Here is an 11,068-nt window from a genome sequence, read left to right on the forward strand (position 1 = left end):
CGTTTATTTGAATCAAATAAATTGTTTTTCAGCACAACAATATATTGTTTACAACATTAAATAATATTTAAAATAAAAATAATGTTCAATTATAATAATAACAAAATGTAAAAATAATATTTTGTATGAATAATAATAATAATTGTTATTAAAATTATTATTAATATTATTATTAATTATAAAAAAAAATAATAATGATAATAATAATAATAATAATAATAATAATAATTGTTGTTATTATTAACATTATGATTATTTTTTGTAAATTTCTTTTTTAATTAAATTTTTTTTCGCGGTTTTTCCTGGAGCAAAAGGTGTGAAAGGTTATAAAAGTTCCATTGTGATGCGTTCAGGAGGACGATCCTTTTAGCAAAAGTCGATGGTGGGGATGATGTGGGGTGGTCCTTTGGGATCATGGACACGTGCCACCTGTCATCATTTAGAAGTACTTGCTTTTGCTCTCTTAAGAGGGGATTAACCTAAGGATCAGTCTTTGATTCTAAACGAAACGAGAAGTATTCAAAATTCTATAACCGGAAGAGATTTTATTTATAGGACATTTATATTTATAGTCAAAATGTATATTTTATATTTAATCCGATAAAAGTTCATTACGTTAAATTTATTTTAATTTACTTTTAGTGAAAAAATATTAAAGAAAAATTGTCTTTTCTTTTTTGTGAAGAAATCTCCGAAATGTATTTTTAGTCATTGAATATTTTTGGGGAAAAACTCAAAAAATCTTTCTAGTCACTTGATTTTTAGTGAAGAAATCTGTGTGAATTATTTTTAGTCAGTTAATTTTTGGTGAAAAGTCCAAAAATATTTTTAGGAGCAACGAATTTTTTCGTGAAAAACCCAAAAATTATTTTAAATCACTTAATTTTTGGTGAAAATTCCCAAAAGGAATCGAACTAAACTATAAAGAATATAGTTTTCAAAAAAGTAACAAATTTGAATTTGAAAAAAATAGCAATTTGAAAGTAATTATCATTTTCTTTTGTGCTAATTTTGTGATTGAAATTAAAAATTACAAAAATTGTCAGTGATTTTGATGGTGTCGCAAAAATGATGGATACGTGGAAGGAGCAAAGGAAAATGGTCCTTAATTTTCAACATGATTTAGAGGAACAAGATGATGGGACAAAAGAAATGGAGGACGATAGTAAAGAATTAAATTTGGAAATTTTGGAATATTCCTCGGACTCGAGTAATGAGAGTGAAAAAACATTTAAAAGTTCGGAGAGTAATTTAAAAAAAGTTTCGCCAGTTGTGCACAGTGCATTTTCAATAGACAGTATTTTAGGTAAACATGACAATAAAAAGAGTGATGTCTTTTTGGGAAAGGAGAGTAGTTTTCGAAAAATGGAAAATAATTTTGATGATAAGGAAGAGCAGAATGAGCGTCATCAGTTTTTTAGTTCGGTTACCATTCCATCAGCACATTCCGGTAATTATTATCAGTGAATTAAATTCAATTTAATGGTAAATTATTAATTAAAACATAATTAAAATTGAATTTAATGATAAATTAATAATTAAAATGAAATTTAATTCAATAATTAAATTGAAATTTAATTTGATAGAACAATAATTTTTTATTTTACCTTCTTGACAATTATTCAGTGTTCAAGGATTCATTAAAATAAATCAAATCAGATTTAATAATAATAATAATAATAATTTAATACATTAAAAAATTTAATTATATTGTTGAATTATATAACAATTTCATTGAATTTTTTATAGTCAATTTTTTTCAATTTAGAAATATTTTTTTTCTAAAATTATAAGTTGAAATGAAGTTTTTGAAAAGTTAGCGTCAACGCTAAGCGTCAAAAACCTTTTTTGGGGGGATTTTTAATAATGAAAATATCACTAATTAAAAAACTGAAATTTAAAAAAATAAAAAAAATATCATACAAAGAATAAAGAAAGTAAAAAAAAAATATATAATAAAATGAAGTTGAACAGTTAGCGTCGACGCTAAGCGTCAAAAACCTTTTTCGGGATAATTTTTAGTAACGAAAATATCACTAATTAAAAAACTGAAATATAAAATATAAAAAAAAGAGTAAAGAAAGTAAAAAAGTAAAAATGTAATAAAAATATAAAATAATAAAATGTCACTAATATCACTATCATTAATATCACTAATTCTCCGTTCATATACGCGTTTAAAATTTTTTTATTAAACTTTGAACAGGAAATCGTTAAAAAAATCTGTTTATTATTATTTTTTTTTTACGTTACGAAACTAAAACACTTTTTGACGCTTAGCGTCGACGCTAAAAGAGAGACTTAAAATTTTAATTTGAAATCTAGAAATTAATAGAAATAGAAATTTCTTTCAGATTTTTATACAACTGGAACCTCTTGTCCCGGAGAAATTTTAGCCGAAACTTCTGGATTTTCGGCATCATCTTTAGCGTCTGCATCACTACTTTATGGTGGTTGGGTCGTACCATCCAAACCGGGACAAATGTTTGGACTACAAGGTAAATAATTGGGAAAAAATTTTCGTCGATAGACGATCTTTACTAGTAGACGATTTTTTTTTTAATTTTTGACGAGAAATAAATTTTTCAAAAATATTCTCTCAATGATTTAAGAAAAGAAAATTCGAAATTTTCACCGGGTGATTTGGGAAAAATAATTCAAAATGTTCTCCGAATAATTTAGAAAAAAAAAGAATTCTAAATATTTTTTCCGAATAATAAAAAATCAAAATAATTTCCGGATGATTTAGAAACTAAAATTAAAAATGTACTCCGAATGATTAAAAAAAAAATTAAAATACAATCCAAATGATTTGGAGAAAAAATTAAAAATATTTTCCAGATTATTTAGAAAAAAATTAAAAATTTTCTCCCGATAATTTAGAAAAAAAAAATTCATTAATATTTTCCGAATCAAAATGTATTTCGGGTGATTTAGGAGAAAAAATTCAAAATATTTTCTAGATGATTCGAAAAATAATTCAAAATATTTTTCGGATAATTTAGTGAAAAGTAATTAAAAATATATGTTTCGAATGATTTAAGGAAAAAATTTATAAATATTCTCCGAATGATTTAAGAAATAAAATTCAAAATGCCCTCTGGATGATTTTCACAAAAAAAAAAAATTCAATATCCACTATAAAAGGGAAATAAACATTTTAATATAAAATTCAGGAAAAAAAATGAACAAAATTTTCGAATTCAGGAGAGGTTGAAAGTAATTTATCATTTATTTAGAAAGATTAGGAGCAACTTTTCTTTATAAAGCATTTTGTGGGAGGAAACTTATTAACGCAGTTAATAACTTATCGCACGAATAGAACCATTTACGGGAGATAAAGGTGGGATGAAATTCAGTATGTTCTCTCAAGTTCTGAGGAATATTGGATATTATCCGAGGCGCCTTTGGTAACACCATTTGGACACGCAAACACAGCATCAAACATCCCCTCGATTTCAGTCACACATTATGTACCTTTATACACCTTCAACATAATTGCCCCGAAAAAAAAATAATCAGAAAATAATAATTACACTTTATTCCTCATCAATAGCTGATGGTTTATATTTTTTTTAAATCCTCTCCTAATTATTTATCAATAATATTTTTTTTGTACACTCAGAAAAAATATATTTGACTCAGAATTCAAATTATTTTTTTTTTTTGATTCAAATAAATTTTATTTCTTTCAAATAAATTTAATTTTTTTCAATTAAATTTTTTTTTGATTGAAATAAAATGTTATTAGTTTCTAATAAATTTTATTTGGTTTAAATAAAACTTTATTTAGTTCAAAATTTCAAATAAAAGTTTTATTTATGTCGAATAAAATATATTTGACTCACAGCCAACTAGACTTTTTATTTGTTGCAAATAAATTTTATTTGGTTTAAATAAAACTTTATTTGATTGAAATAAATTTTCTTTGGTTTAAATAAAACTTTATTTAATTGAAATAAATTTTCTTTGGTTTAAATAAAACTTTATTTGATTCAAATAAATTTGATTCGGTTTAAATAAATCTTTATTTGATTCAAATAAATTTTCTTTGGTTTAAATAAAACTTTATTTGATTCAAACAAAAGTTTAATTTATGTCAAATAAAAATTTTATTTAAAACAAATAAATAACCTAATTGGCTCTGAGAAAAATATACTTTTATTTAATTCGAATAAATTATAAAATTTTTCTCTAGTTGTAATGTAAATTTTTTTTTGTACACTGCATCAAAAAAATAATAATACAATTAATTACTCAGAGAACAACTATTTGTTTCAGTAAATAGCAATTCTTTATTTATTTATAACAACGGGTTTTAAAAAGAATTTATTTGGTCCAAATAAAATATTTTCTTCCACAAAAACAAATTGATTTCTATTTTTATTTGAGTATTTTATTTATTTATTTATTATATCAACGGGTTTATTATACTTTATTTTTATTCATATTATTACAAATTTAATTTAAATCCCGTTTTTTTTATTTACTATATTCGTTAATATATTTTAATATTCTTTCGAGGAATTTTATTAAAATTTTTGAAAATAATTAAATTTTTCCAGGAATATTATTGTAATTCTATTGAAAATAATTAAATTCTTAAAAAACAAATTTAACATAAATTTTTTAAAATTATTTAATTCTTGCTAAAAATATTATTCCAATTTTTGAAAATGATTCAATTCTGTCGAGAAATTTAATTGAAATTGTTTTGTAAGAGTTTGATTATTTTCAATACAATTACAATAAAATTCTTGATAGAAATTCTTCTTAAAATTCAATTATTTTCAAAAATTTTAATAAACTTATTCACAAGAATTCAATTCTTATTTTCAGTCAAATTTGAATAGAATTCATTTATTTTTAAAAAATTTAATTACAATTTTTCAAAAGAATTCAAATCTTTCCAGAAATTTAATTATAATTGTATTGAAAATGTAATTAGATTCTTAAAAAACTAACTTTTATACCAATTTTTGAAAATAATTGGATTTTTTGAAAAATATTATTAAAGTTTTCAAAAATAATTAAATTTTTCAAAGAATTTCTTTGATTTTTTTTTCTTTAATAACGTAATTTTTATAATTGAAAATTTTGGAAATAATTGAATTTTTAAGAAGAATTTATTTTAAAGTTTTAAAATAATCGTGTTTGTTAATAATTGTAATTAAAAATTTTATTAAAATCGAGATTAAAATTTTTTGCAAGTAATTGAATTTATTTTCAATTTATTCTCAATTTTTGAAAATAATTCAATTCTTTCGAGAAATCTTATAAAAAAATTCTACTAAAAAGAATTAAATTCAGGCAAAGAAAATTGATTATTTATGAAAATAATTGAATTCTTTAGAAGAATGTTAAAATTATTTTTTTTTGTATTTAAATTTTAAGATTTTTTAAAATATCTAATTATTGAATGTTTTCGAGAAATTTTATTAAAATTGTATTGAAAATAATTGAATTCATGAGAATTTTCATTTTTATTGATAAAAATAATTAATTTCTCGTAAAAAATTAAAAATAAAGAAGAAAATAATAATAAGACGCCTCTTTTTGCAGTGAAACATACGTCTGACTAATAACTTTACTTCTACTGCTGAGAGAAATAAATTTTCTTTTTAAATAAAAAAATTTTTTGAGACAAACAAACTGTTTATTTCCAATTTATTTCTGATTAATTGCTAATTATTATAATCACACATATTAAAATTTATTTCTATTTTCATTTTATTTATTTATAAAAACGAGAAAGATTTGTGGCCTTTGGTGTGTTTTTCTGTGACCGAAGGCCACAATTTCTTGTTTTTATATTAAAAAAAAATTAAGGTCCTAAGAAAAATATATTATTTTATTTTTTTTTACATTTATTTACATTTAAATTACATTTAACATAAATATATTAGAAGTTATTTAAATAAAATATTCATCTGTGGTCCAATTTAGTAAATATTTTCCATAAAAAATTTGCATAGTTTGTCTAAAAAAAGCTTATTTTTGGACTTTTATAATTTATAAACTTAGAGATAAAAAAAAGTGAATCAAATTTTCAAATAATTTTCATTTTGTACGTTGGTAAATTTTTCTTTTTATTTATCGAATGAAACCATTTTGGCGGTGTTGAAAACCCTCTTTCGTGCTTTATTCTCTCCCCATCCAGGTATTTTTCCTTTTATATACACTGCGCTCTGTTAGAAGTCCATTTATCAGAGCGATACCTCCATATAGAAGTGCTTAAATGCTTTCGCGTACTCGTAAATCTCAGTCGTTTTTCGTCATTTCTTTTTCCGGTTTTTATAAAAAAAAAAAAAAACAGGAAAAAAATCTTCCAATATGAAATAAAAGTTTCATTCTTAGAGATAAATTCTTAAAATATATAAAGAAAATTGAAAATAGTATAATTAACATCAAATTTTTTCGTATTTCGTTAAATTTAATTAAAATCCAATTTTTTCGTATTTCTTTTGAAAAAATGCCACGTATTTTTTGCAGTATCGTTTTAATTTCAAAATTGAAATTTTACACCGAATTTGTCCGCTCATTTGGCGACAGTTTGTATTCTAAATTTCTAAGTTTACGTAAGGAGCCGAACTACGCTAAAGACACGACTCATACGTTGACACGCGGGTAAAATTTTTAAATTTTTTAAAAATTATTGCATATTAACTGTCTACGGTGAAGACAATTATTTGCCTGTGAAATGTTCCCTTCCTTGTGTGAGAGAGTAAGAGAGAAAAAAAGAAAGGAAAAAGGAATTGCAAAGCTTTTCTCAGGAAGCGTGTAACGCGATCCCCACTTTTGGTGTATTTAACGACTGATTAGTCAGTTACTTCTTACGAGACAGATCAACAAGTAGAACTCGCATGTTTGACGGAGGTGTTAGCATTTTTTATGAGCCTCTTTCGAACGTCTATGCGACTACGGAGAACCGTAGTACGTGCCTTTGCACCTCCAAAATGATGATGACCGAGAGTAAAAAATTTAACAAAAAAAAAAAAATATTAAGAGAATGTTTATTACTAATTTATTTGTTTAGTGAATTTTTTTTATAGTTTGCCTTTCTTATCAAAAAAAAAAATTTCTTTTTCATTTTCTTCTAGGCAATGCTACGTTTTTTTATTTTTTCCTCGTTTTGCTTGGTTTTCATTTTAAAAGATAACAAGAAAATCAATATATATATATAGAAAAGAAAACGATACCAACTTCAATTTTTGAATAATTTTAAATTCAAAACAAGAAAAAAAACACATTAATTAAGTAACTAAATAATAATTATTATTCGATATTTTCAACAAAATTTTAATTTTTGTTCGAAACAATTCAATTATTTTAAAAAATTTTTTTCGCAAAAATTAAATTGTATTGAAAAAAAAACATTTTACATCAAACTAAAAATTAAATTTTTTCATAATTATAAAACATGATGGAAAATTGATAAAATCTTTATTTTATATTACAAGAATATTGTACTTCTTCAAAATTAGTTTCATCATTTTAATTCAATTATTATTTTTAAGAATTTTTAACTAAAATTCTTTTTTAAATCAATTAATTTTCGAAAAAGTTTTCTAAAAATTTTCAAATCCATTTGTTTAATCACAATATTCAATTTTACGAATTTCAATTATTCGTAAATTCTTCAATTAAACATAAATTAGAAAATAAAAACTTCAAATAATATAAAAAAATTCAATTAAACTTTTTCAAAAAAATTAATGTTTTCAAAAATTTATGTTATATTTCTTTTAATATTCAATTATTATCTAAAATATTAACTGAAATTAATTTTTAAATCAATTTTTATTAGAGAATTCTACTAGAATTCAATTATTTAACTACAAAAAAAATGTTTTGAATATTTAAATGTTTTTTTAAAATTGAATTCTCATAAAGAATTTTATAAACAAATTTTCAAACAATTAAATTCTTTCGACGATTTTAAAAAAAAATTTTAAGATTAAATACATTTTTCGAAAAATTTTATTAAAATGGTATTCAAAATAATTAAAATTCTGCAAAGAGTTTTATTATATATTAATGAAAATAATTGAATTCCTCAAAAGAATTTCATTATTTATAAAAATAATTGAATCCCTTTAAAATTTTTTTAATATTTTATAAAAATAATTGAAATTTTGCAAAGAATTTTTTTAAAATTTTTGAAAATAATTAAATTTTGGAGAAGTATTTGATTATTTCTAAAGATAATTGCAATTTTGACGAGAATTTTTAAGAATTTTTGAACATAATTAATTTTCTGCGAAGGATTTTATTACTTTTGAAAACAATTGAATTTAACTGCAATAATTTGTACATAACTTCTTCAAAATTAATTTTTTTTAAATGTTTTTAACTAAAATTTTTCTATAAATCCATTATTTTTAATAATTTTTGAAAAAGTTTTTTAAGAATTTCCAAATTCATTTTTTTTTTTAACAGAAATTCATTTTTAAATCAATTTTCATTAGAAAATTCTACTAGAATTCAATTATTTAAATACAAAACAAATATTTTATTGAATATTTGAATATTTCTAAAAATTGAATTATCATAAGGAAATGTATCAACAGATTTTTAAATAATTGAATTCTTTTGACAAATTTTAATAAAATTAAAGAAGAATAATTACATTTTTCGAGGAATGCGATTAAAGTTTTATTAAAAATAATTAAAATTCTGCGATGAGTTTTATTATTTATGAAAATAATTGAATTCTTAAAAAGAATTTTAATATGTACGAAAATAATTGAATCCCTGTAAAAATTTTATTACTTATATGAAAATAATTTAATTATATTGCGAAAAAATTTATAAAAAATTTGTAAATAATTGAATTGCTGTGAAATTTTAAAATTATTTTATGAAATTATAATTAAATGTTTGCGTAGAATTTTATTGAAATTTCTTTAAATAATTGAACTCTTTTGGAAAATTTGATTAAAATAGTAGATATTAAAAATTCATTGAATTGAGGAAAATTTTTGAAAATAATGGCAATTTTGCACAAGAATTTTATTAAAATTTTTGAAAATAATTGAATTTCGGAGAAGAATATAATTATTTCTGAAGATAATTGAAATTTTAACGAGAATTTTTAAAAAATTTTGAACCTAATTGAGTTTTTGCGAAGAATTTTATTACTTTTGAAAATAATTGAATTTCTCAAATTATTTGTAATTTCTCTAAAATTCTCCAAATTGTATCGTACAATTTACGAACTTTTCGTCCTTTTTCAAACAAATTACGGACTTTACGGAACTTTTTTTTTAAAAAAACTGACTTTTAGGGACTTGAAGCAAATTGACGGACCTTTACGAGATTTAAGGACTTAATTCGTGCCCTAAAATTATTATTTTCAAAAATTTTAATAAAATTCTTCGAAAGAATTCCTTTTTTTTAAATTTTGATAAAACTTTTTAGAAAAATTAAATTATTATCAGTATTGCAATACAATTCAATTATTTTTAGAAACTTTAAGAAAATATCTTCCCAAAAAAATCAATTTTATACTTGATTTTATAAAAAAATTTCAATTTTTGAAATTGAAAAAAATAGACAATAGAATGTCAGTTTAAAATTGACAAAATTAATGAATTAATTAATATACGAAGAATATTGTGAGAACATTAAAAATGTCATATATATATTATATATATACGGTCCCGTGCATTGTGTATTTCTTGACACGAAGACTATAATCGTGTTCAAACATTCCTCGTCGTAAACTGTTTAATTATTTCATTGACACATCAACTTTTCGTTGTCAAGAAGGTGTCACACGTTTTATAACAAATAAGTTGAAGTATTTTAGACATTTATTGACATTTTGTCTCATTTTAAAGTCATTTCTTTTTTTTCTATTTTTTTTTCTTTCTTTTTTTCTTTCCTCCTTTTTTTTGGTCAAGGTCGAGAAATTTTTTGGTAACTAGAAAGAATCTATTCGCTGTTTGCAGAATAATTAAAGGGAAATTGTTATATGATGTTTGACGAATATTAGCAAAGCAATAAATCATTTTTATTCTTTACAAGGTATTTTTTTTTGACATTTTTCCCTTTTACTTAAATTTATATGATACAAAATTTAAAAATTCTTTTTCAGCTCCAAAATCAAGTGGCAGAAGATCTAGGAAACCGGGAATTGATCGTAAACCACGTCAAGCTTACAGTGCAAAACAGTTGGAAAGGCTTGAGGCTGAATTTAAAGTTAGTAAAATTATTTATAATTTTTAGGGTGTGAAATAATTTTTGCCCTAAAAAGGCTTTTCAGTTTTATTATTTTTTATTTTCTTTAATTTTTTATTTTTATTTCTCTTTCTTTATTTCTTTATATTTCTTTTTCTTTATTTATTTTTTCATTATTATATATAAAATGTACAATTTATTAATCATTATTTATTGTTTATTATAAGCGTTTTGTTAATGACTGTCAAATAGTAATTTGTTTAATAATGAGAAGGCCTAAATATTTATTTATTATTTATTTATTATTTATTATTTATTATTTATTATTTATTATTTATTATTTATTATTTATTATTTATTATTTATTTATTATTTATTTATTATTTATTATTTATTATTTATTTATTATTTATTTATTATTTATTTATTATTTATTTATTATTTATTTATTATTTATTTATTTATTATTTATTTATTATTTATTTATTATTATTTATTATTAATTAACCATTTCAATAATAATTACATAAAAATATAAAATATAATTTCTAATCTCGTTTTTATTTCTTTTTAGGTTGATAAATATTTGAGTGTCAGTAAAAGAATGGAACTATCAAAGTGTTTGAACTTGACTGAAGTTCAAATTAAAACCTGGTTTCAAAATCGAAGAACAAAATGGAAGAAACAATTAACCTCGAGATTAAAAATTGCCCAGAGACAAGGTTTATTTCCGCCACCAATATTTCCTCCAACCCAATATCCATTATTACCATATTACGCTTCCCCTCTTATGTTTACTTCGCAAAATTCCGAAGATTCCACATTGAAAATTACCAATTAATAAATTCAATTTACACAAGTATTATTGCGCATCCTATTTTCAAAA

General features: G+C 21.5%; 1 protein-coding gene across 1 annotated transcript; it reads left to right on the top strand.

Annotated features, from left to right (window-relative positions):
- The first annotated feature begins 581 nt into the window (after nucleotides 1-581).
- LOC122509395 (homeobox protein ceh-19-like) lies at nucleotides 582-11,068 on the top strand. The gene is made up of 4 exons (XM_043623427.1): nucleotides 582-1,450; nucleotides 2,355-2,498; nucleotides 10,100-10,203; nucleotides 10,757-11,068. Exons 1-4 carry the CDS (start codon nucleotides 1,069-1,071, stop codon nucleotides 11,021-11,023), a joined length of 897 nt encoding a protein of 298 aa, XP_043479362.1. The 5' UTR covers nucleotides 582-1,068; the 3' UTR covers nucleotides 11,024-11,068.

This window comes from Leptopilina heterotoma, unplaced genomic scaffold, assembly GCF_015476425.1.
Source record: "Leptopilina heterotoma isolate Lh14 unplaced genomic scaffold, ASM1547642v1 Lhet_60, whole genome shotgun sequence".
Lineage (NCBI taxonomy): Eukaryota > Metazoa > Arthropoda > Insecta > Hymenoptera > Figitidae > Leptopilina > Leptopilina heterotoma.

Excerpts from the sequence above, each read along its gene's own strand:
- LOC122509395 (XM_043623427.1), top strand. The coding sequence starts at position 1,069 with ATGATGGATACGTGGAAGGAGCAAAGGAAAATGGTCCTTAATTTTCAA. Across the intron at positions 2,499-10,099 it reads ACAAATGTTTGGACTACAAG|CTCCAAAATCAAGTGGCAGA; the intron begins GTAAATAATTGG and ends ATTCTTTTTCAG. Across the intron at positions 10,204-10,756 it reads GGCTTGAGGCTGAATTTAAA|GTTGATAAATATTTGAGTGT; the intron begins GTTAGTAAAATT and ends ATTTCTTTTTAG.